Genomic DNA, 26,865 nt, shown 5'->3' with positions numbered 1-26,865 from the left:
CATTAGAACTATCAGGTAAAGAAACACTGCTAGAAAATTAGGAGATTCATACAGAGTTTTCCCAATTCCTTCATTTTCATACAAAACAAAAGGCCAAGTAATAGAATAGCGAGCTTCCCTTTAATTAGAAAGATCTTAGTCTGAGCCACTTCTTGTTTTGGCACGTCCAATCCTGCAAACATTTATGCACAGGAGTTCCCTTCACTTAATGAGATTACTCATAAGTGTGAAGTTAAAGAACACATGTTTAAGTGCTTACACCCCTGCAACACTGTACTGACTGCTTCAGGTATCCCACCACTGAAGTGGTAGTACTACCTTCCTTTCTCCTATCCCCACCCCACCTCCCCCCCCGCCCCCAATTCCTTGTGGGCACATACAGCATCCCAGCACAACTGATCCTCAGTAGAATCACTGCATACAGTTACAGATATACTACCGATTTAAAACGTTAGATGAAATTCAGTATGCATATATATGAGAAACTCCTCTGAAATCAGTCTTTAATAATTCTGTACAAAGACAAATCGACTCTACACACAAAGACACAGCACATTAAACAAGCCTAATTATAATCAAGAGTTAGTAATTTCACAACTGGAAAATTGCAAAGTTATTTTAAATGCTATAGCCATCAGCAGTAAAAGCTATGCTACTTTAAGTTAGTTAACTAAGTCCTCATACTGTTGTTTTATGTGGTAGTGACAAAATCTGTATCAGTTTTTTTGAATGTATAATTAGTGGCATCCCAGCCTCACAGTCAGGAGAAAAAAGATTTTCTAGTTTCGCAAGCTACATAGTTACTTGTAATATAGAACACATTCATTTTGCAGTTTACACACGAAAAGTTAGAGATGAAAGATTCTCTTGCTTTTTAAGACATCAACTAAGCATGCTTAGATGGTTTTCCTTTCCTTAACCTTTGGTAAAGTCACTCATCACAGAATTTTAAAATAAATCATAGCATGCCTAACTCTTGAGACAGGAGTCTCTTGCTAGCAGAAGACTCAGTCCAAGAAATAATGAGACCATTACCAAGACAGTTTAGGGTGCAGTTCATGAGAACACTGATTACGTCATAAGAAGTGGGCTAAATCCTAAATCCATTACAATCTGTCTTTTCAGACACGTGTGGTATCTCCTCCCTATTGCAGAGTTCCTTTAAACCTGAACTGAAGGGGGGTGGGGAGAAACAAAAACCAACCACCAGTAACTGAAGTTACACATTCTAAACTCAAAAGACCTATGCTGACAAGTTTCCAAAAACTTTTAACTGTGTAATAGTAGAACTGTCTCAACTAGACGTAAAGCGAACTGTCAAATCTTTTTCACTTTTATATACATTCAGTTCCAGTAATTAACAGTGTATTGTTTACTCTTGAAGAGCATGAAGTGTAAGATAAAAATGCAAGTGACAGCTTTCATATAATGACAAATAATCCAAAATAGACTTTTTAAGAAAAGCACAGTTCCAAAAAAATCAAGGTATCTGTCACAAGAGCTTTGATAAACCACAGAGAGACCACATAACTTTTATCTTTTAGGCACATACCTTAATTTTTGCCTCATCTGGTCCTTTGCTAGAATCTGCCACCTTGGTCCCCTGTTTTTCCCTCTGCCTGTATGTCTTCATGACTCCACATAAAAAGGCACTTTTGTTCTGCAAAAGATATATTAATCTTCAGTTCTGAAAACATGACAAGCCAGAATCTAATTTTACCTTGAACTAATACAGTGCCCGTTTTACATATCACATATGGATCTCTGAAGAGACTTAAGCAAACCTCTTGCCAGTCGACTAGCAGTTTATCCCTCAACAATTACATTCTGAATTGCTTAACATTACCTGAACATGTGAGAGATCACTGTCTTTAAACTGCTGAAGCACTGCCAATGCACCTTCTTCATTAAATTCCTTTAAAGCTTCAATAGCTCTTTCATCTAGATCACTATGTGCAACTAGCCCTAGAGAAAAGAAAAAAAAAGTACTAATTATATTTGGGCAGCAATCTTTGTTTAACCACATTTATCACATGTAACACATTTCAGTGACCCCTAAATCAATTACCGATTAACGTAAGTTACTATACCTAAGAAATCGCTTAGTCCTCTTAAAGGTAAATATTTAAGTATATTTAATCTTTTTTTCATCAAAAAGTATCAAAAAAGTTAAGATTCAGAGTAACAGTTACTGCATTTATGTATTCGTTTGAGTTCTGTGAAACCCAGATGTTACACGGGCCAAGTTTACTTCCAATATCCTGAAGCTGAATTCAGAAGGATCTATCAAAACCTGACTCAACTTGCCTAGCAATGGTACCTTCGTACATTTTGAGAAGACTATAAAGCTAAATAAACTGCAGCACTAAAAGTGACCACCACAATCCAAAAATCAAGCTTAAAAAATGCTAGCTATTACCACGTCTGGGGGAACCAATACAATAACCTTTGCATCCGTGAGCCCAACTGCTATGTCACGAAGTATCATTTACATGAGAAGATGAATACCAAGCTTCAGTTACTTGCAGTTACCTACAACTACTGTAAAAACATGCGCAAAGACCACATCACCTACTCCTCCTAAAAATCATCTATTGCCTATTCCAGCTGTTGGTATCGTCACCTGCATACTTTTCCTCTTTCCCACCCTTCAGCCCAAGTGGCCTGGCCCAAGACTTTTCTCTGAAAAACACTATGACAAATTAAGACACTGAATGGAAAACGTCCACAGATTTTGGTAAGACTGCAGTTCCCATACTTTTGGAAACCACAAAAAGTTGCTATTTTAGCCCAAAGACAACAGAATCCAATAAAATATTGTAAGTGTGGTTTTGCAAGTTTTACATCTTACCTGCAACGTAAATTTCATCTAGTTTTTCAGCAACTTTCTGTGGTAAACCAGCATCAAGCAATGTCTGGAAATGCTCAGAATGGGTAACTGCAGCAGAAGTATCCATGGGCTCTTCAGTACCATTCCCATTAACATGTTCAGTAGCCATGTTTCCAGATATCTGTTCAAATGCAATAAGCATCATAATTAAGCTAAAAATATCTTCAAGTAGAACAATTCAAGTGACAATACATGCAACGGACTGCCCTGTTCTTGGGGGGCGGGGGGGGGGAAAGAAGGGGGGGGGGGGACGGGGGGGACGTAGATCACTTCCCTAATACTTCGTAATTTTGGAAGACGCACGAAATTCCTCAAAAGAAGCGCCAACACAAAGGAAAGCCCTAACACCACTGCCTAGCGGGGGTGGGGTAGCTTTCACTGCAGGTTTTACACAACCCAGCCAGACACTCTGACTCACCTCCCTCTGTCTCTCTAACACACTCCCTAAGAGGCTCTGAACAAGTTAGAAACGGAGCAAGAAGCCAATGGCGGGGGTGGGAGGAAGAGCAAACCTGCCACATGCAGCCGCCGCTACCGCCGCGATACCGTCACTGACACCCGCTGCCGCCGCCGCCTCCCGTCGCAAACTCGCTGCCCCCCGGAGCGAGAGCCGCCTTCTCCAGGCCCCAGGCGCGGCCGGGCTCCCTTCCCGCCTCCACTCCGGTGTCGGCCGGGCGGAGGAGAGGAACAAAGCGCTCTTCCCAGTCCGCACCCACCCACGGTGGCGGCGGCGGCAGCGGCAGCCGCCATGAGCCCGATGGAAACACGTGCTCTGCGCGTTCAGATGTCCTACAACTTCCTCCAGTGACCGACTTCCCCCCCTCTCCGCCACACTCCCGCAGGAGGAGCGGCTCCCCCCCACCCCGAGCCCCAGCCATTCCCCACCTCTCACCCTATTCCCCCTGGAGAGCGGTTGCAACACCCCGGGCCCGATTTCACCACTCGGCCGGCAGCTCGCGGCGCCTCCCGGCCCCGCCGCCACCCCCCGGCCACACTTCTCCCCGAAACAATGCGGAGGCCCGCCGCCAGCCTCCTCTCCCGGCCCGGGAAACGCCGCTGCCCGCCGCCCGCCGCCTCACGACGTGACCGGGGACACGCGAGACCCCGGCGGCCCCCCTCCCCGCGCACACGCCGGGCATCGAGGTCGCGGCTCCCCCCGGCCCGGCCCGGCCCCGCACGGGCAATGAATGGAGCGGCGGAGCCGGCAGGACAATGAGGCGAGAGCCACGCGCCCCGCGCGGGGACGGCCCGGCTCCCCCCCGGCCGCCACCGCCTCCCCAGCGCCGGCCAGCTGCCGGGCCTACTGCGCGGGCACCGGCCCAGCCCGGCCGCCCCCCGCCCGACAGCAGCGGCCACGAAGGCAGCCAGCTCCTCCACCCATCGCGCAGCGCCTGGCAGCCGAGCCCCGGCCCGACAGCGCTGCAGGGCCCCGGCGTGCGCCTCCCGCCCCGCCCGCCGGCTCCCCTCCGCCGCCTCAAGCCCCTCTGCCGCCCGGCCCGGCCCGGCCCGGCCCTGCCCCGGCCCGCTCCCACCCCGCTCGGCGGGCGGCTGCCGCCGCTCCGAGCCGCGGCGAACCCGAACCCGCCGGCCTGCCCGCCGGCGCCCAGCCCCTGACCTGTCGCTGCGGGGGCGAAACGCCGTGCGAAGGGGCTCGGGGCGCGGCTAGCGGCTCGGCGTGCTGAGGAGCTGCCCCCCTTCTCCGCTCCCTCGGTCTGTCCGGACAGTGTGCTGGAGCTGGCGTAAAATGGCGGCCGCTCGAGCGCTCACGCCGCTGCTGGCACCAACCCCAGCCCCTTCCACTCGGCTCGGGGGGGGCGGGGGGGAGGGGGGGGAGAGGAGGAGGCGCCGCGCGCGCTGGCGCAGCCCCAAACCCGGGGTCTCCCAGGCAGCTCCGCAAGGGTTATCGCCTCGCCCCGCCCGCCGGGCTGCCCGCGCGCGCGCGCGCCGTCCCCTGCCCTCCCCTCCGCCCGCCCCACGCGCTCTGCCTTCCATGCGGAGCGGCGCGCGCCGCCCTCTCCCTCCCGCCCGCCCGGGTGGAGCGTCCGCCCGCGGGGGCGCGCGGCCCTCGCGCGCGCGCGCGGGCTGCCGAGAGGGGAGGTGGCGGCGGCGGGACGGTCCCCGCGGGGGGACGGCGGGGCGCAGCCGGCCTCCCTGGCGCCTTCCGCGCCGCCCTCGCACCTGTGCGGGCGCCGCGCGAAAAAAACGTCGCCGGCGGAGCGGCCGTCCGGGGATTGGGCGAGCGGCCGTTCCCACGGCGCGCAGGTGGCACAAAGGGGACCGCCGCGGCCGGAGGCGGGGAGTCCCGGCCCGCGGCGGGGGGGGGGAACGGAGGAGACAAAGCCACGCAGACAAAGGGAGGGGAGAGCGGCGCTTTGTGTGGCTGCCGGCCAGCCCAGAGCCCGGCGGCGCTCCGCGCCCGCCGCAGCCGCGCTCGGCCTCCCCGCTTCGGAGACGGGCGGCGCCTCGCCCCCTTCCCCGAGGGGCGCCCGGCGCCCTCCCCCTCAGGGGCGCCCCCCCGCCGGCCGCCGCCCAGCCCGGCCCGCCCCTCCGTAACCGCCGTGCGGAGGGAGCGTTTTTCCAAGGGGAACGGGAGTTTCCCTCACAGCCGCTGCGCGGGGCTGGGCGGTGGTCGGCGGGGCGGGGAGGAGCCGGCAGCGGCGCGGGGCCGGGTGCCGGGCAGCGCGGCCGGAATCCCGCAGCCCGCCTGGAGGAAGGCGGCCTGCGGCCCGTAGCCGCCCTTTGAGCGTCCCGTCGTTTAGCGTTCAACTCTGTCGTGCCGGCCCCAGCGGACGGTGGGTCCAGCCACACAACGTCGTCAGATGCAGGTCCCTTGGCTGGGGATCCTCGTTGCACACTTCTGAATTCCAGTTCCTAACACGTCTCGCTTGCACACCTCCCACGAGAAACTTGGAAACCAACCTACTAAGCTCTGCCAGACCTGGGACTCCAGATAAAGACAGCGAAATGAAGACAGGAAGGCACACACAATATTACTCACTTCCTCTGAGGCAGCTCAGCAACAAGCTGACCAACTACTGCTGCCCCTTAGTCCAGCCAAACACCTTCAGTCTATCTCCAGTGTTTTAAAATTACTTAAACCTGCACAGTGGAGCAAGCACAGCCATTTATAGGGTTAGTTCACTGTCAACAGATACTCACATGCTGCTGTGTAAGTATGTGAAACCTACAACCGGTATTCATGGAGACAAAAATCTCTTCAAGTACTTGATGCAATAAGACTTCATTAAACACTGAACCCCTCCACAGGTCAGTCTGAAATAGCAACAAATACAAGGCAGCTGTACGCTATCAAATCTTCCAGCTAATTTATAATTTGAAAATGTCATTAAAAAAATCATTTACTCAAACTTTTCCCACGTTTAAAAAAATGAAACTTTCTGAAAAAAATAATTTTAGTAAAACAGAAGCTAATTTTTTAGTGCAAACTTGTCTGGTATTTTTAATCATATTCTTTATAAGAATGTGAATATTTTGCTCCCTTCAGAAATTAATAACTTTCTCCAAAAATATAGCTATCAGCTGGGCAATGAGAGAAATATCCTCAAAAACAAATTTGGAGAGCATTTTTCAGTGAAAATACTGCACCAACATGTGATTTTCAGACGTTTACAGAAGGTGTTTCAGTGAGGTGTTTACAATACAGATGTGAGTCAGAGTAATATCTAAACTTCATAAATGATTTGTTCTCTGGAACTTATGAAAACAGTGAAAAATGTTTCGTTAAAATTCTCAGTCAGTGGATCTGGCTGACTACAGGTGGAAAACTCCTGAGAAAGTAATTCCCACTTTCAGGCCCACTTTTAGAGGGAAAACTTTTTATGCACTTTTCCTCCATAAAATGGAAGTAAAACCAATAAAAAGACTAGGATAAATGCAGTGAACAGATTTGCACCCTTATTTAAAATCACAGCTGACCCAGTGTCAGAGTTGCAGCTATTTGATTCTTTGAAATTTTATGTAGAAAGAAGGAAGCAAAGAGTCTGACATGCAGTTCCTCTAAATATAGCTCAGTTATTAGCCCTAGTATCAGTAGGACAAAGACAAAACTCATATGCCCAGGAAAAGATCCATGAAATCATAAAATGAGTTTTCTTTTTCTTTTTGACTCGTGTAGAACATCTATTGAAAAAATACCCTGCCAAGAACATTTGCAGGCACTTACCTGGTGACTTGGATTTACACGAGGAGTTCCACTGCACGTGCCTGAAAGTTTGACAGCTTTTCACCATAATGAAAGTTGTGTTAATTCCTAAGTTTTCCTGGAATATGAAACCCCTGCCTGCTTCCAGTCCAACTGCAACCACGGTAGAGCCCCACTGAAGCCACAGCTGGATGTCTGAGCCTCCCCAGCACATCCACAGTAAAACCAGTGATTATAACAGGACCAGCTACAGAGCTGCACGGATATAGCAGTGAAAAATAAATGTAATTTGACTGTAAGATCGAAAGGTTAATTTCTGCTTTTGAGCTACTTATGCACAGTTAAAGAATTATACCCTAAACAAAGAATGAAAGTCTAGGAGACTCAATGTGAATCTTACCTTCAGTTTCTGTGGTGCCTATTAAGATTGCATGGCATTAACCTGTCCCAAGTGCGCACGCATTGGAAATTTAGGCTCAGCTATAGAATTGGCTGTACTGGAGCTGTGAAACGCACCAGCTACAGCGCTAGAGGGGCAGATTGCTCTGGTCACACAGCAAATGTCACTGCTTGTAAGAACGAAACAAGCCCCCTGAGCTACGTCTGCCACAGCGCAATTCTGAAATGATTCAGCCGCTCTTGGTTTTTCTCAGCGATAGGTTTTCCAACCCGTTCCTAGCCCTCAGCCTCCTTGGTAAGACTGCCAAGTATTACTTTATCTGTATATTATAAGGATGTCTTAACTTCAGGAAGAGACTGCGGTCTGCAGTTTATTTGATGTAGTGCACAGCTGGCCACTGACCTACTGCCCTGAGATCCTTGGTAAAATAAAATGATTTGGGGACTTATCTGTTTAATTAAAAATCTGTTTAATTTGTCCACTCTATCAGTCAGAGGCTCTAAGTCTTAAAAGGTGGATTGAGTTACAAAATACGAGGCCTGTGCCTATTAACAGAAAAATGCAAGTCGGAAATTAACCAAAAGGAGATGAATCAGATATATGAAATTTTCTTCAGGAGAAAGCTTTTCATATATGACTGAATGGCTCAGTCTTATACTTTAATATGCAGATTTAAGAGTTCTTCCTTTCTAAAAAGTAACTTACAATCTAAAATTGTCACATGATTTCAGCAAAGACAGACTAAACTTAAGTAATGGTAATATTTTCTTTTAACATTCTTTCCAGTTACATCCTTTGTGCATCTCACTGTTCCAAAACCAGGCGGGGGTAACACTAATTAAAACAAAATCAAGGTTATTCCCCCATTTATTGAAACTATTTCTAAGGCTCTAACTTTGACCCCGCTAATTCTTCAAACACTTCACTTCTTCCAACTAAGTCAGAAAAACAAAAGCAGCGGGGAAAGTGTTTGCAAAGCTAGTGATTATGGTTCACTGGACCAGAGGCCATGGGCACAAACTGAAACACGGGAGGGTCCCTCTGAACGTCAGGAAACACTTTTTTGCTGTGAGGGTGACCAAGCACTGGCACAGGTTGCCCAGGGAGGCTGTGGAGTCTCCATCCTCAGAGATACTCAAAAGGCATCTGGACATGGACCTGGGCAACCATCTGTAGGTGGCCCTGCTGGAGCAGGTGGATGGATTCTGTGATATGGTTAATTATCCCGGTCTTTACAAATGCAGCTCTCTCCACTGATTAATTGATGTTTCTTTCTTGAGATTTGGAAAGAGTTTGGGTTTTGTTTTTTTTTTTCCTGAATCCAAAAACCAAAGTAACTAATTTTTCACTGATTTTTAATTCTTCTCGTTCTGCAAGATGGATGAGGAGTCTGCTCCTACAGACTTGACACCATTTATTTCAGGGCTTTTGAGGCTGAAGTCACATGTATTCTGCTAAATATTTGCCCAGGTAGTTCCAGGCAGAGAACAAGCCTGGTAATGAGGAGGAATGGGGCTCTTCCAGGAATTCTTTTAGTGTTGAATTTTATATATAGACTGAAGGTCTTGAAACAACTTCTTTCTGAACTGCTTCTCTCGCTTTTGCTTTACAGCTGTGCTATAGCAACAGTGCCAGTGAAAGAAAGGGTATTGGACTGCTTATTTCTGCAAAGTATCTATGTTTTTAAGTCCTTCTTTCCAATACCAATAACTGCTTTTTCCTCTTTCCAGTCAATGTCAAACCTCCCCCCCCTCCCAGGTACATCCCCCTCTCCCCCCCAAATCAAGCACTACAGAGCTGACATTGTAAGAGAAAGGCACAACAGAAACAGCAGAAGGTAGTTTAGTTCACATTCCATTAATACCTTCAGCTTTTTTCTAATTTAAGTTAGAGGATTTTAACACAGTTTGTCAGCCATGGGTTCAGAGCAATCATTGTAGAATTCAATGTATTTTGCAGTACACTATAGGTTAATGTGTAAGTATTGAAAGAGGTGGGGAGGAGGAGAGCACTCTTTTTGCATGCACGGAAAACAGTGAAGTCGCTTCCATGTGTATGTGGAAATGCCAACTCGAAGCCATCTCAAACTGACTATTATCACTCAGAATCCAGATGCTGAGCCTTGTAACAAAGAACTGTATATGCTTACTGTCAAAAAAGAAGTGTTAGGAGTTGTTCAGAACCCATACCTTCAACATGGACAAGAGACAAATGAGGGAACATAATACTGGCCTACAAAGGCAGAAGTGGCATGGAGAAAATTAGGGAATAACTCTTCGCTCTCTCCTGCAACAGAAGAACGAGGAGGCACCAAATCAAACTGGCAGATAGCAAAGCAAAAAAAGAGCTGCTTTTACACACATGCAACTCAGCTGGGGAATTCATTGTCACATGAAGCTGTAGGTATTTCCATAACTCCCAAAAGTAACTAGCTTAGTTAATGGAAGAAACTCCTATTTAAAATTATTAAATGCAGAGATATCACCCCAATTTAAAGTCTGCAGGGAAAAATGAGCATAGGCTGGGGGAGCATACCAGCAAGTACTATCACATCTTTGCATTTTTCCCTTAGCTAATACCTACTCCTGGAGACTGAATGTTGGTTTTAACTCTTCAGTCTGACGGTGCAAATACCCTGTCATTGCAGCAAGCAAAACATGCAATCACCGATCTGTTCTTTTCATCCCAAACCCTTCCCACTTCCTACAGAAGCGTAAGTGCAAATGTTCCTCTTCCTCCAGATTCCCTCTATCACATATTCCTCATCCCATTACAGACCTATAAAACACGGGCTTCCTATACAGCTTTATCAAGGATGAGGGAACTACGGGAAGAGGCTTCCCAATCTGAAGGGGGGAAAAAAAAAAAATACTGCTTTTCTGTTGCTGTGGGTATGAAAGCAAGAGTTAGGACACAACTACTACTGCTTTTTCTGTCCTGTTCCCCTTAGGATCTGATGCTTTAAAGCTCTTACACAGAGGAGCGTTACCATTAGGTCAGCACCTGGCAAAGCTCCATGGAAAGAGGAGACAATATATTCAGCAAAGAAGTAACAAGAGTTGTCATCCCCCTTCATTTTTCATCAAATTAGCATGGAGGGGCTGGAGAAAACCAATTCCTCCACATCCTAGTGCATTCTGCCTTATGAGAAGGACTCGTGCAAGAGAACCACAGAGAGCATCCCTCATCAGTATCCATCTTCGAAACATCTCAAAGTCATCTCAGGACAGCAGTGCTATCCTGTCCACTTGCGCAGTGCAAGGTAGCCAAGTGCTGAAGCTGCAACTCACCAGGCAGAGACGCAAGCAAAAGTGTCAATGCAGAACTGACTGCTCTATTTAGACCTTCCTTTGCCCCAGGTACCCACCCAGCCCTGCCCTCACACCCCTGTACAGCAGTCCCCAAACATCGCCCTGTCCTGACTAGCAGCCATCGGGATTCCCGTACTTGGCACTCTTATGAAAGCCAACTGAAGGGTGGATCAAAAGGACTCTTGGGATCATCTAACCCCACATGAGTTAATTTGTGCGTTAAGCCCATCTCCAAAGGCAGACAGCACATCATTAGGTTGCAGAGTATTCTCCGCCAGGTCTGGGCATCTTTCCCAGGAGAGCACAGCACACTGCAGACATAGTGGCCACTGCCACGCAGGTAGACAGGACAGGTCATGGGCTCTTCTCCAGCTATAAGGCAAACATGGACAGCACAGCTTGCATTGCCATAGCTATGCTCTCATCCACCTTAACCTCTAAACCATGCCCAAATATTACATGCGACACTGTGCAGGCTGGCCCAGGCATCAGCTGTCAGAGACTGTATTAACCCTTAACAGCATGGCTGATCAGCTGCCAGTGGTTGGGCTCAGGTCCCAGGCCTATTTAGTTGACTACTAATGACATTGCTGATTACTCGGGAGGGAAAGTGCCTGATGCAGCAGTTGCAGTACAGAGCTTTCAGGGTAAGTGTTCCAGACTACTTAGCATGTAACCAACCAACCTAAAAATCCTTTCAAGCATGGGTGACCCCAAATAACCTTGTGTCTTCAAGGTCCTTGTAAGAATAGAACAATCTTCCCCCCCCTTTACAATCCTTGCCAGGTAGGAGGCAGAAGCGACTACATAAATGCAGCATTTCTGCAGATCCCAAGAACAGACAATACAACCTTTTGTATATGACTGCTTTTTTCTTTTTTTTAAAAGATGCCTGGAGTATGCCGCACTAAGGGAGTGCTCATTTACAGCAGAAACTCCAGACTAGAGCACAAGGATGAGGAACTATTACTATCCGTACCTCAGGCTCTGCTCACTGCTTTTCAATAGTCTTTTGGAAGATCTGCTCTATACTTTTACATGAGCCTCGAGAGATACTAGAATTAGATCTTCAGCTAACACAGAGCTTCAGCACATGTGTCTAAGTTTACTCTTTCCAGCTTGTGTAGCAGCAACCAGGTATCTCTTCATTGTTTTGCACGGGGCATTGCAGGCAACATAACCTGTTCTCAAACCTGAACAAATTTGTAATTTAATACTCTATGACTAATACAGCTGCATTATGCTGCTAGACGCAATAACTTAGTTCTTTAGGAAAGCAAAGTTTTAATTTTACCTACCAACTGGGCACTAGAAAAAATAAATTGCTATTCTGTGATCTGCAGGGGACATATAAAGAACATTAAGAAAATAAACTTAGAAGTATCTCTTTGATCCTATAAAAATATACAGGGTTGGGTTTTCTTTTTTAAAGTTTAGATGTTAAAAGTAGCAGCAAGTAAGAACAATTACAGGGAAATTTCATTTTGAAAGCTTAGATCTATCAGGGTCAATTGTTTAAAAATCTTTTATCAGTTTATGACTAGTTAAATACATGGCTGATAAACCTGTGAACTTGTTCATTGATGCCACATTCAAATTAACAAAAGCACTTCCAGTAGCTCATGTTCTCCAACTGGAGTTACGTACCAATGGATAGCAATGTTTGGAGGCACGTATAGAGCAGTAAGAGGAGTCAATGCAACTATGTGAGAATATACATTTTTACTGCCAATACATCAATTCTTAGTTCCAGCAGGATCAATACAGACATCTGAGCATGTCCATAAAAAAAATTGTTAAAATCACTGATGACAGTTAACTGCAGGGGTTTCTGAATTTGTTCAGGTGCTTTTAGATTTTACTGCCACATCCACAGCAATAGCTTATGTCTCTCCCAATAAAGATTACAAAAAAAATAATCTTACTCAAGATATCTTCTCATGTATACTAAACGTTTATTTTTAACCCCTTTAAACTTCTTTTAATAGATCAGTCCTGGTTAGTAAATTTGATGCATGAAAACTGTTAACCAATTTCAGATCAACAGTATTGATAGAGATCTGCTGTGGCCAAGAGACAAGAGATCTGCTGTGGCCAAGAGACAGTAAGCAACATGCAGAAGAATCTTTTAGTCTGAGAATGTTATGCACTCCCCCAGTCTAAGCACACAGTGGAAAAAAAAAACCTAGAACCAGAAATGAGAAAGAAAGGCTATGAAGGTAGAAATTTTTGTAAGTTATGCACATTTAATGCCAATACCTTTCAGAAACAAACATGAGACATTCCCAGCTCAGCTGAGGTAACACAGATGGGTTCTTCCACCCTCAGGCTGATGGCAATAGTGCTGATAACACATTAGCATTTCCGCTCAGGGTCTTTCTGACTCCCCAATTGCTGGTCAGATTTCTTAGCAAGCAGTCAGTCTATGCTCCCCAGCAAATACTACTAAAGTCATATTAAGGTGAAATTCCAGTAAAAGGGGAGACTGTCTCAGCCAACCACAGAAAGCAAGTATCTCATGGATAACTTACTGTAGCTTGGCCCAAGACAGAACATTTTCTATATAATATATCTTAATCACCGAATTTTTGAGAGGTAGGATTAGACTGTATATGAAATAGACAGCCCAGGAATTTTTTAAAACCTCTTCATCATACTTCTATTGGAAGCTTTAGCAGAAGCTCAGAATATTTGCTTCCAGAGCCAGATGCCAATTCTGCTGATACTTCTTTTTGCTGCTGCTATAGAAAAGGCTATCATCTTCACAGAAGTTCATTTCTGCCTTTTTAATGAATCTGAGGTGCTTGTTTCCTAGCCAGCCTTCAAAATAGTCAAGACCGAGTTCAACAGAGAACTGCAGTTTCTGCAGAATTGAGATCTTTCTGAACAAGAAAAATGGTTATGGTTCTTCTGAGAATACTATACAAAGAAGCACATTTGATTTTTAGCCCTGTTATATTAATTGTGAGTAGGGAAAAGCTTTACTTAAAAGACTACTCACCTTCCACCTTTTTCTAACTCCTACTTTATTGCCTGCAACTTTACAGCAGAGAGCCCAGTATCAACACAGAAGTGGGGAAGGAAATGTTTCCCTTCCACATCTGAAACCACCAGCTAGCTATCATTCCTGATACATTCCACCGTTTATTATAAAAGACTATTTTAAGATGCTCTGAAGGTAACTCCTGTTCCTGATGTTAAACTTATTTTATATTACGTGGTTCATTATCTGTAAAACAGGAAGAGGGGGGAGCATTAATTCACACAAACCAAACCACTTTTTTGTTTGCCATAGCCAATAGGTAACTTAATAAAATTTTCAGGAACAGAAACTACATAATCCAACTATTTTCAGAAAGTGTTTATTCTAAGATACCCTGGGGAATGAATAAGCATAGTCTGAACTGTTAAACTTGTGAAGTCCAAATGACATTAAGAACTGCCACTCACTGTGTTTCAATATTGCACTTTTCTGATGGAGTGCAAGAAATTAAACTAAGACAGTGAAGCAATTTGCTTTATTTTCTGCTTCAGAAAATGACTTAAGCGCTAGACAGAGCTAACACACTTAAAGAGTTTGTGTTTCTTTCAGGACACTACGGTGTCTGCAACATCCCTCATACTGACTGAAAAAACAACCAACTAAGGCTAATTCCTCACCTACAAACATAAAACCAGTACTATCATTGCTGAGACAATGTTCCTTCCATTACTGGGAACTCCAGTCACAGGGGAAAAAAAATAGTGGTTATTGCTCTGGTGAGAAGCCTGAAGTGTAGCTCAGGGGTACCGAAGGTAAGAGCACACACCAATACTTCAAATTTTCACCTCCAACACAGCCCATTTAAACAGCAAAGCTCACCTAGCACCAGGGCCTTAACTGGACTCCACTTACCACTGTTTTCATTAATGTGAAAGTGATATTGGCTTCAAAAAGAAAAAAAAGCTTTTACTTCAGCTCCCTCCTAAGCCCCCCCTCCCTGCAGTTACTAACATACGCACTACTTCATATATTTTACAGCTCACATAACATTCATGTTTCCCATCTTTTTAAATGGAGATAGGTCGTAATTACCAAGTAGTATTCAAATACAAATGAAAATCTCCTCAGGAAATTCCCAAGCAAACTGCTGGAAAGGCTCTCTATACTTCTCCTGTTTCTTATACTGGTCATCCTCAGACAGAATACTGAGCGAGGCAGACTTTGTCCCACTCAATACAGCCATTCTTCTGAGCATCAAACACCACTTTGTCCTCCGGAGCCTGCAGGAAGTTTGAGACAATGGCAGGGAAGTAGTGTCTTCATAGCCCTGATAGCTCAACTGGACTATCAACTAAAAAGCCACATGACATTTGAAAGAAAATGGAATTCATCATTTTAATTTTACTTTTCCAGTTTATATCCTCCAAGGGAAACGGGCAAGGGCAGACAATCAAAAATGCTTGTAATACCAGTTCTAATAACAAAAAGTGCAGAGAATGTAAATCATTGACACATACATTTACATAGCATGCGGAGGCCTCCATCTGTACTCCACTCACCTGGAATTACCATGTATCTGTTAAATTCATTCATACTTCAGATTCTAACTCAAATTTTGTTCTCTGAACTGTAGGAGGGGGCGTGCAGAAAAACTTCTGACCCAAAGTCAGGGTTAAATACTCTCCAATATAGAGTAGCTTTCCTTGGGCAAAGTCTAACACTGTGCTCGCTCTGCTGTGTCCATGTTTGACTGTCTTAAGGAGTCCCTCTCACAACTGTTATTTAATTTCAATGGCCATTTTTAACCTGTAAATCTCATACCCAAGCTTTATATGGCAAGTTTATAAAATTAAGAGCCTGCCCGAACCAGAAGACAGCAACCTCACTGAAGCTGGCACACAACAGACCTGCAGCCAAGACAGCCCGATTCCCTGAAGGCTGGTAGCCTTACAGCACAGCTTACGCTGAAATTTCTCTTCCCTGGGATCTGTTACTTCAAGCAGGCTTCACACCAGCAAATGCACTCACACAGCAGTGGGGGTGCTGTGGCGAGATAACCACTGCTAGCTTAGGTTCGCTCACTTGCAACTTGTTTATAGATCTACAGCCTCCACCGGCAAAGCAAGTTCTGCAGAAACAGATAAAACCTCCCACCTTAACAGGGACCTCATTACTTCATTACCTCATTACTCATTACCCAATACTAGCAAAGCATTTATGCAAAGCTACTCTTGTATCTTTGTTACAGTTGCAAGGTACTCCTCTTGCTTGTAAGCCACCACTCATTTAACTCAAAAAAAGGCTCTGCTTTTTTTGCCCAGTTACTAAGACCAGTACACAGCAGTATTCCAGACCAAAGTTTGTCTAACCACTGATTCCTTGGACCGCAGCCCAACAGCCGTGTGACACTTCTAAGCTGAACACTAATGATGGTTAGTGCAAGACTTCACCGGACTATATAAAGCACAAAACAGCAAAGCACGAACTTAAGTCAAAGCTTTAAATCTAGCAAGCTATTTTGTAAAACTGAAGTGTAACGAAGTACTTTTGCACAGAGAAATCTCATGCCACGTGTTCCAAACGTGTCACAGAACTCTTCACATCTCCTTATCTCAATCACTTGCATAAAACATCACTCAAAAAACATACCAGAAGAATTAAATCTACAAGTGGTTTGCAAACACATTATTCCCCTCCCACCGAGAAAAAAAAAAAAGCCATTGCAAGTATTAATTCCATCTTAAATACTCCTAATACACATTTTTCATTGGTTACCCATTTTCTGCAGCCCTAAAGGACAGGAGCATTCATACAGACAGGTTTGCAGCTAATAGCCAAATGCCTTATTGCTGGCCACATCTACCTTTTTCTATGCCAAGTGAGAGGTTAAATCTTTCCCACGATTAAACACTGCTCCTGGAGACAGGCCTCCACCACGTGATACGCAAGATAACGTGATTCTCTGGCACCCTTTATCTGTCAATTCCAGATCAGAAACCATCCCCAAGGAATGTTTTAGAACATACAGAACAAGACTGATGTGAAGTACTTCGGGTACTTGATGTGAAGTACTTTGGGTACCTGAAGTGCAACCCACAATGCCGAAACTTTATCTGTTGTCTTTTTTTTGATCCCAGGAATCACAAGAGCAACATTCTCACCAATTTTACTGGATATACACACAGCAGTATCTCCTCAAAAGCTTCCGTATTTCGGATTAGCATCAGCCCAAAGGAAAAAAGATGGTACCTTTACACTTTAAAACGCGTGCCATGAACATACTCTTCTGACCCTGTAATGAAAGTCATACAGATCCTTTTAGAGTATCTAACAAAGTACTTACCAAATATTGCTGCTGCATTACCCAGTTCTCTGGTCTTTGACATCTTTTTTCCTCCAGAAGACACTGTCACTGACCACCAACTTTACGACTTACCATCCAAGTCACTTCACTAGATGCTGTTAACGGCACCCAGACTTTACATAGAAAATGCCAGGGGGCTAAAGATGGAGACTGGTCCCTTCCCACTTCCAAAGTGCATGATCAGTAATGGAGTTTACATTGCCCAGGAGTCACTCGAGCACCAAGTGGAACATCGCGTGCCCACTATGTGCTGCACCAGTCAGCACAAGGCTGCGTTGCCTTTGTAGCTCTCACTAAGTACAAGCTGCCGAGGAACATCGCGGTGCAAGTACAGACCTGATGTGCAACAGCTCGGTTTTTCACATCCTCATCTTTATTCAAGAAAGAGCATGTACAAAACATGGCATGTGGGAATACCTACCCTTGTCAGTAACATTTGTTAACAGAAATGATAAATCCTGTTGAAAGCAATTTCTGCAGTAAAATTTCTGCCAATTTTGATACATTCAATTGACCGATTTACACAGTTGCTTGCTGAAAAGGAGCAGCCTTTAGCCACAGTAGCTGGTTACCGCTTATTAACAATAACCAAAGCATATGAGATGCTCAGTGAGCCAACACACTCCTGGAGTTCAGCCAGATCCTTAGTGTACATTTTAGTAGTCAAGATGGATACTTTTGATGACCCCAATGCTTTAGGTGCTGTTACTGGTAGTGTTTTGCACTTCATGATACTGCTTAGACAGAAAATTGGGCTTTTCATGGAATTTGTCATTTAGAAATAGGCACATTCCATGAGCTATAGGAATTCCTCCAACTCTCTAAAGGAAGAGTGCTGCTGGCATCTAATACTGTCATTTCTGGCTGCAGACTATAAGGCAGTTTTTCCTGTATTTTGGTGCATTTTGAAATGATTCAGTAACTGTAGCTCTATCAATTTTTAGGTATCATGCCATTCTCATGTTTCTTCCTTTATAAAGCATTCCTGACAATTAGGTTTGAGAGCCATGCTTTAAGGTAGACTGCATCTTGCATACATACTTTGTCTTTAAAACCCAATTTACTTCATGACCAGTTTATGATCCCTCACTCCTCTGTGGAAGAGTGCCAATTTGCTGAATACAAGAAATATGCTGTTACTGTGATACAGCACCATTAGTTTTCAAGTGACTGCTCAAAGCATAAGTTCCAATCTGCGTACTCCCTTCTCCCACTGCTGACCTCTTTTCCCCACACAGCAAGCAGGTAACATTGCCAGCATATTCCTCAAGGGCAGTTCCACCATTGTGGTCTTCTCATGCTAAAGTGGCAGTCCATATAACCCCAATTCCTGTCTTCCTCACTAGATACAGATGGCAATGCAAGCTTTAGACCTTGCCTTTTCTGTAACCACAACTTTCCTCATGACACCTGAATTTCTTTCTCACAAGTGTTTCATGTTTGTGCTTCCACACCACCATCACCTCATCTACTTCATCCTATCTCCTGGATGACACCACCCTCAAAAAGCAGACTCACTGGTTTGAATTTGTGTACCCATTTTGCTTTCTCCCCATCTTTACAGGGCCTACCTGAGAGTTCCATTGTTTTGAGGTATTACAGATCTTCAGTATCAACAAGTCTGTATACCCTTATGACATTTTAAAAGGGCGAATACTCTCAGGGGTTTGTCCATGTATTGAAGCTCAACACTCACTTCCTTAATATTGCTACTATCCTTCCTACAGAGGGCAGCTCAATGTTTTGGGAAAAGTGCTATTTTAAATATGCAGAGACAGTGATTTTGGTTCACATGCAGTTTCCGAAAACAGCATCCGCTCAACAAAATTTTGCAGCAGCGGCAGCTGTTTCAGCAGGCTTTTGAAAGCACAGCATCCCACTCCAAGCCACAAAAACTCCTCAGGTGTTACACTTCCTTCCAGTTACAGATCATCTGCATTTGTCGGGCAGCACGGACAAAGCGTTCCAACTCATCACTGGAAAAAGAGAACAAGGTCTAAGTAAACCGGTTCACTTGAGGGAGAAATTTCAATTTGCAAGCAAGCACACATCACTTTGTATACATAAGGTGTTACCATTTCTGTAAAAAAACCCTAAAACCCCATAGACATTATACTACTTCTCAGAAAGTTTAAATCAAGTCTTTTAGTCTCATCTCAGATTCCGGATCCGTATTAAGTGTTTCAGCAAGGAATTCAGGTTCGGGATAGGATCATCACAGACTGAGACAAAAGCGATGCAGAAAATGTAAATTTAATAGGAAAGGTACTGTTTTTCTATAGGGTTTCTGATTGCAATACAAAAATTAAAAACATTCTCTAGTCCTTTGACATATTTCAATAATAATGTACACTTACTTAAAACTTTGCATGTACGTTTGAAAGTTAACCAAGGCTAGGCACAGCTATCAGCACACATTGTGCCTTGGGGAACAAGTGTTCTTGAATTCCGACCACGTACAGAGTTCTTACTATACCAACTTACCATATCAATTGATCAATTACTGTATTAAGTATATCAACAACTGTCATGATACAAAAAAAATCTGAACTGTAAGCACAGAGTGTTACTTTAGATTTACAATGAGAAAATGTTTAGAAGCTTTTCAATTACATACCTGAATAAGCTAAAAGCATTTGTTCCTACATTTTTGACCATTTTCCTGTCCAAAAAAAGAGACATTTATTAGTCCAGAAAAATTTTCTTCCATTACTCAAAATATAACTTGCCATCTATTTAGTCTCTCATACAGACCAAAATGCATTATTAAACATGTGTTGGATTAGTATCAGTACTCTGCAAGTTCTGTGAAACTTAACTTAGAAGTGTGGTCATGCCACATTAAGATTTATTTTCCTTCTCTTGTCCAGCTATTGCTCAACTTGGCTAAAAACTATGATAGGCAACTAACCAATCAAGTATAATTCGCCCTCGTATCAGGATCAAAAAGTTCATTTCTGAAAATTAGCTAATACCTGATTCCCAGCTTCTATCACAACATTAAAAACTCCAGAAGCTAAAATCCACCAACAAGGAAGCATTAAACAAAAAACTGCATCCAGACCACATTCTTCTACATACGACTCTCCTGCAAGCAACAGGAAAACAGACTACCTCTGAACTAGAACCAAAAGTTCAAAAAAAGGTGAAGATAGATCATGAAATGTTTCACCCTGTTTTCCATAATGCAGATACACACAAACCCCACTCCACTTCAAATACGCCATTTGTAATACAACAGTTTACATGTCACCTCCTGATTATAAATGGGGTTGACAATAATGCAGTTTTTAAAGCAGTAATTTAAAAATTATCATTAGTTATTTAAACCAGTTTTGCTGAGTTTCAAGGTATGTACAGACTCTGAAGCCTGTCATCTTCAAACACTTCACCTATTCTGGTGTTAGAGTAGTCTAAACTCAGAAGTCAGATTCACATGTGTTTTTCATCAAGCAATCAGGTTCAGGATAGGTTCTACACTGATCAGACATACCAGTGGTTTTAAGCATTACTCCCACACCAAGCTTTTAAATTAATCATAACATTTATTGGAATTCATACCTTCAATTGTGAAGCAGCCTTCAAGCATCTCTGCAAAGACAAAATGCACTGGTTAGTTACACTAACAAGGCTTGCTCCTTCCAACTTTTCTCTACATCAGCCATGTCAGTCACTCCACTCCCTACTTGTAATACTGCCTGTCTAAACAATACAGCATTTTATAGGTAGCACTGCTGCACAAGAAGTTTCACTCACACATTTGAACCTCACATACTGGGACAAAGCCTGTTCATCAAAGAAACTGCTGGTAGCTAGCAAGGTATTTAAAGGTACCTTTCTTTAATAAGGAGTGGAATTATAGCTATTCTAGTAAGACAGGGAAATTAGAACTTGTCCTCGCACTTTAAACTTCTTAAATAAAAAACAATCTCTGGATACTCAAGAACCAGTGCAATTAAAGTGAATTTCACTGAGAAAGGTTAAATTCAGATACTTAGGTAAGAATGAAGTTCTTGGAGAAACCACTACTAATACCCTTGATGCACAGTGAGCATTCACAAGCATGCTTTTTGCCTGCTGCAAGTATAATGTTATACTGGCCCTTCGGAATTAGTTTAGCTCTGGAGCCGAAACAGCTTTAATATAATTAGAATTCATTACAATTCACCACCAAATTTCACCTTTAATCATTAACATTACTTTTCCTAAATGCACACATCTGGGTGAGCCCTAAGTTAACAGTCCTAAGAAGGTCAAAGCACAAACATCATCACTAGCTTTCAAACACCAGCAACACTTCCTTACCAGGGCATTTTTAATACCTGGCTAATGTTTGTTATTTACCTGCTGTAAGACAGGATACCTCAAATTATGGGGGTCTAACACTTCCCTCTCTCTGCTCTTTAAAGATGTTAGCTTTTGCAGCAGCACATATCCATGTCAACATGGACCTGAGGTGAGTTTAAATAATGCCCCAACATCCTTATTCACAACCTGGAGCATGGTGGCATCTAGCTTGTACGTGGGGACAAAAATAAAAGTAACACCAACTGGGACAATGACTGAAACATTAAGTGACTTTTGAAAGAATTATTTAAGTGGTTTCATCTCAATGGCCAGATCCGTATGAAGTTTCTCATCAACATATCAGGTTTAGCAGTTTCACTGTGATTCACCACTTGCGTATCAGTGACTGGGAACGGCAAAGCAATTCATACATTCATATATTCCACAAAATAAGCTGTGTGTCTTTCACATGCAGATGTACTGAAAAGGGAGTACATTACAATTAACAAAAATTTTAGCTGCTTAATCAATAAATATTACCTCTATCTGCTGTACTACAGTTGCCAGGAAATCTTCATCAGGACACCTGACATTCCCATTATTAGAAACTGTTCATGCCATTCTATAAATTTGAGTAAAATAATCAATTACAACATATTCATGCATAATATAGCACAACTCATTAGGAACAACCAAGTTTTACTCTTGCAGATGCCCCTTCCTCCCAACCACTGGCTGTAAGCATTTGAGTCAACTTAAATTGGATACACATGCCAAAGTTATTTCTTAGCATTTCCAAAAGGTGAGAAGATCAACTATACTCTTTAAAAAATGAATACACATTTTTATTAAAAAATTGGAACCACATCTGCCTGTTTATATTAACAAGTCTCTAGATGTCCCCTTTGTTTTCCTCACCTAAACACTTTCTTATACTAATCACCTGATAAAGCACAAATTCACACTTAAAGGCCATCTTAAGGTAATCTTTGTCATATTTAGTATGAACACTTCAGATAAGCATATTTTACCAGCTCTTCCAACAGTGACCCAAATAAACTATTCACCAACTCCCCAGCCTACACGGTTCTAGACCATGTCACACATGCCTGAAATACCATGATACCTTAATTTTAAAGCTGATGACACACCTACTAATTTGATCATACATGTTATTTTGCTAATCTATTTATCATATTAATTTATCCCCACCGATCATTCAAAACATACATAGCTTTCAGGAAAATCCACTTGTGTGTGCCAAGTGTTCTTCTACTTCAGATGGTTCTTCCATGAAGGACTAGAATTGGAACGAAACAAAAATTACCTTTTAGAGTAGAAAATGTCTCTTGCTGTGGTCTAGCATCACCTCTCATACTATTATGTCAGAAACAATCACTAAGCACTAAAAATTCACTTTTTCATACAACAATTCAATATTGGTCTAGAACAGTCTTCAATACCTGACAAATTGAAATTTTGTATGCACTAGAAAAAAAAAACCTACCCTGGATTGGTTTTGGACCCTTTTGCAACCATTACGATGTCTGAAGAACCAAGACATTCAAGTTTCTATTTCAAAAATATTTATATATGAGCAGCCATGCATTCATTCACAATGCAATACTACCATCTGCCCATAGTTTGCAAGATCATTACCTCAATAATTACATTCAAATATGGTCATGTATGTAGATTCACATGAACTCCAATACACACCCAAGGCCAGACAACTAACACCATCTCCAAAATCAGTATAATTTAGCACAAGTTAACCAAGTGATTTATCATGTGGGTCTTCATGCTTATTTAAATGACACAGCAAAAGAAAGGAAACTAAGAACTGACCTTAGGGCTGACCTTAACTCAGTGAAGAGCATAAAAAAATCATCCAATAATTACTCATCAGTTTGATGGCAACTGTGAAAATGCAACATACCCTAGCTGTTTTTCCTTTTTGTCCTACTCAGTAGCCAAAGATGACAATCCTCTGGCACTTAACACATTCCGTACTTTTGACAGACAAAAATATGGAAACCAAGTAAGAAATGGAAACATTTATTATCTTGATCAACAACAGAAAGGTAGTGTTACTTCTAGAGCCACAAAATTTAAAAATCCAGAGCCATTACCTTAATGCTTCTGTACAATGTATTGGACACCACCACTGGAAACTTCCTCTCCATCATACCTGAAAACAAACAGTAAACAATCTTAACACTTGAAATCAGTAGATTCTTATTACCAGGCCACCAAGTCACACACACAATAAGACAATAATCATCAACGATCTCTGAAGTCTCAGAAGCAATATTATGTTAAGTACATAAGCCTTAAGTTTGCAGGAGGCCTTTTAGAAAGCAGCAAGAAATACAGCCAGTTTTAAGTAACAAAGGAGTTATGAGTTACATCCACTCGAAATACCATATTAGAAGCGTTGCAGATATAACTGCGCGTACCCACTATTAAACTTCAGTCCAAAGGATTTTTAACAAAAATTCATCATCTCAAGGCTTCAGTCCTTTAAGTATAAGCACTGATTTCAATTGGTTTAGAGAAATCAGTTTTAACCATGCAGTAAGTATTTGAATCTACCAATTCAACCAGCCGAAGAAACACATGACAAAGTATTTTTGTCATATACAATACTTAAAATATGCAGCTTCCAATAATAATATTTCTTATTCTGCTCTATGTAGATCAAGTAAATGTAGCAATCCATTAAAGATAGCTTATTAAACATGTTTTGTTTTGGATCACAAAAAAAATACTAAACTACAGAAAATCTCAAGTGAAGCTTGCTTATTACACCCAATAACCAAGGGTTACTAACGGCTTGTAAAGATTCAAAAATTTTACTGTGCGGTAATCAAACATGTGACTCAGGCTATCATTAGACAAGCTAATTCAACATGGAATGAATGCACCCGACAGCTTCCTCCATGAATCCAACCATCTCCTAATCTTTGCTTGCAGATTAGAGCCCACAACCCTAGCTATATTTTTTGTATTGCATTGCCCGTTCTTCCAAAAGGACTATGGCTCAACAACGTTAGCACTGCAAGAGGGGGGAAAAGAGGCATCTTAAGGCCACAGGAAGTTTATCTGTTTTTTTTTTTTTTTTTTACACATATCTCCCTTTATTCTGCTTTCTCATTGCCTAGCAAAAAAAGAAAGGAAACATCAATAGTTAAAAACATTAAAGTAATCTCATGATTCACAGTAAAAACTACGCAAAGATTGTGGTGTTTGTTTTTTTCTTGGCACAATATGTGGATTTTACAGTAACTGTATTTTTAGAAGTCTCTGTTGTAGGACAATTCCATGATGCCGATGGCTGAGCCCTCCGAAACACAGGCGGGCGACACGAATGTGTGCACCAACCCTACGTCAAAGGAACGAGGCACCTCCACCTTATTCACGGAGCTCTAAGCTCTCGCTAGAGCGCCCCATCCTCATCGCGACGGTCAGGCCGACTCCGCTCGCCCGCACCAGCCAGCCTGTGAAGCGCCGATTCAAACGGCAGCCGAGCGAAGCGGGAGGCTGCACCGCCCTGGCCAGGGGCTGCTCCCAACCCCAGCAATTAAGAGCCGGCATCACCGGCGGGCAGCATTCACCCACCAGCCCCCGAAGGTCCCCGACAGGAGCACCGCCCCCCCGCCCCGGGCCGGCCGGCCATCAAAATGGCGTAGGCCAGGCAGGGCCTCGCCGGGCGCCGCCCGCACCGGGGCAAAATGGGACCCCGCCGCCCAGGCGGGCCGCCGCCGCCGCCGCCTACCCATCCCAGCGCGCCCCGCGCCGCCGCCTCCGCCTCCCTCCCCGCGGAGGCCCGAGGCGCGCTGGGACCTGTAGTCGGCCCCTCGCCGCCGCGGCTGCAGCGGGCCGGCGCACACCGCGGCTGCGGCCCAGCGGCTGGCCGTGCCCACACCGCCCGGCCCGCGGCTCCGAGGTGCGAGCCTCAGCCGCCAGCTCCAGCCTCAAGCACTACGCGAGCGGCGCCGCGGGCCAGCCGCCACCCCCCCCCCCCCCCCCCCCGAACAACCGAGCACACAAAGGCAGCCCCGGCACCCCTCCGGCCCGGCTCGGCGAGCGACACCCACCGCAGCCCCAGCCGCCGCCGCCTTACCCACCATCGTGGCCGCTCCGCAGGAAAAAGGGGGGCGAAGGGGGCGCTCGCCAGCTTTATAGGTACGCTGGGGTGGGAACGAGGCTGGCCCCGCCCCTCTCCCCGCGAGGCGAGGGGCGGGCCCGGGGCCTCCCGCCGAGAAGGGCGCGGCCCCGCCCCGCCCCTCGCCTCCGCGGGCGGGGGCGGCCTTGGCGGGCCCGCGGTGCCGGGGCTCCCCTGCGGGCCGCCGCGGGCGGGGGGCGGCGCTGCTGCTGTGGCGCTGCGCTCTCCCCCGCTCCGGGGCGGGAGGGCCCGGCTCCGCGCCTGCCGGGCGGCGGTGGCTGAGCTTCTGCCTGCCTTACCCGGGCTCCTCGCCCCCGGGGCCCGGGCTGCCCGCCCCCCGAGCGGCGGGAGGGGGGGAGGCGGGAGGGGGCCGCCCTCTCTCGCTGGGTGACGGCCCCTGAGGGGAAAGAAGGAACAAGCCTGGCGTTTGGCGCGGGTGCTGTTCGTACGTACGAGCTGGCAAGTGAAGGCAGGAGCCTGATAACAGCTCCACCTCCCACCCTTGCAAAAAAGTGTTTTTCATTTACTGCTTGTTTCTTAAATCCATCTTCCGTTACTGTTCCCTAGGGCTCCAGCTGGTTAACCATCTATGGCTATGCCTGAATGTTTCAACTTTCCTTTGTCTCTAATTAGGCGTTTCAGAAACCTTAACCACACGCACACCCTTTTCAGAAATAGCACGCAGTGCATTATCCCTGTATAACCTTACAAGCCATCGTGGCGGAAAAATCCCTTACCCACAACAGACAGAAAGCTTCCCGCAGTTTTTCACTTTAGAAAGCCAAAGGGTGCTGTTCCACAGTGAACCGAAAATTGGGCCACCCCAATCCCGGCACGGCTTTAGCCGCTGGAAGTTGTACAGTTGCACCCCGGGCGGAAAGCGGCTTAGTTTCCAGCTGAATCGGCCGCCCGCACCACTGGGGAAGCGCTAGGGAAAGAAGCGGGAGCAGGTATCTGGCCTCCGGTGGGGATGGCCTAGATGAGGTTTAAACCGATGTGAAACCACATCCTAAATTCTCATAATATTTATTCTCATAATATTTATTCTCATAATATTTATTCTCATAACTGAGGTTCTCAGTAATTGTTTATAACTAGTCTAACATTTTTGTCTGTCTGTTTATGGAGTGGTTTAGTGTATCAATCAACTTAGTTGAGCAAATCTGGAAAAACAAGGAAAGGTGAAGAAAAGCTCAAAAAATGGTTTGGTGTTTTGACAAGTTGTTAGGAATACTACAAAAAACAATGGTCCACAAGATGGACTCTCAATAGAGGAGTCTAACTATTGGGAGGGGATAAG

The 26,865-nt window shown here is 44.6% G+C and overlaps 1 protein-coding gene and 1 long non-coding RNA gene across 15 annotated transcripts in view; both read right to left on the bottom strand.

The window, feature by feature from the left end:
• SYNCRIP (synaptotagmin binding cytoplasmic RNA interacting protein) overlaps positions 1-4,622 on the bottom strand; it is a 33,558-nt gene extending 28,936 nt beyond the window's left edge. For all 12 annotated transcript variants that reach the window (XR_014227651.1, XR_014227652.1, XR_014227653.1 and 9 more), the window contains exons 1-4: positions 4,506-4,622; positions 2,852-3,011; positions 1,847-1,965; positions 1,553-1,660 (exon numbers count right to left, since the gene is read on the bottom strand). Coding sequence is in view for 6 of the 12 variants with exons in the window: in XM_082306754.1 (XP_082162880.1) it covers positions 1,553-1,660; positions 1,847-1,965; positions 2,852-2,999 (375 nt within the window). In the remaining 6 variants the exon portion in view is untranslated. The remainder of the gene's footprint in view (positions 1-1,552; positions 1,661-1,846; positions 1,966-2,851; positions 3,012-4,505) is intronic.
• A 12,839-nt stretch (positions 4,623-17,461) lies between these two features.
• On the bottom strand, positions 17,462-25,553 carry LOC309588409. 3 transcript variants are annotated; one of them, XR_014227757.1, is made up of 7 exons: positions 25,498-25,553; positions 23,530-23,588; positions 22,628-22,697; positions 21,938-22,019; positions 20,672-20,701; positions 19,728-19,772; positions 17,462-19,086 (listed from the first exon to the last, which is right to left on the bottom strand). It is a non-coding gene; the product is annotated as an uncharacterized lncRNA (long non-coding RNA). The 3 variants fall into 3 exon arrangements; XR_014227758.1 differs by having other exon boundaries at positions 25,528-25,552; XR_014227759.1 differs by lacking the exon at positions 25,498-25,553 and adding an exon at positions 24,811-24,835.
• Positions 25,554-26,865: the final 1,312 nt, after the last annotated feature.

This window comes from Platalea leucorodia, assembly GCF_965183815.1.
Source record: "Platalea leucorodia genome assembly, chromosome: 3".
NCBI lineage: Eukaryota > Metazoa > Chordata > Aves > Pelecaniformes > Threskiornithidae > Platalea > Platalea leucorodia.
This window is presented reverse-complemented; position numbering and strand designations above follow the sequence as displayed.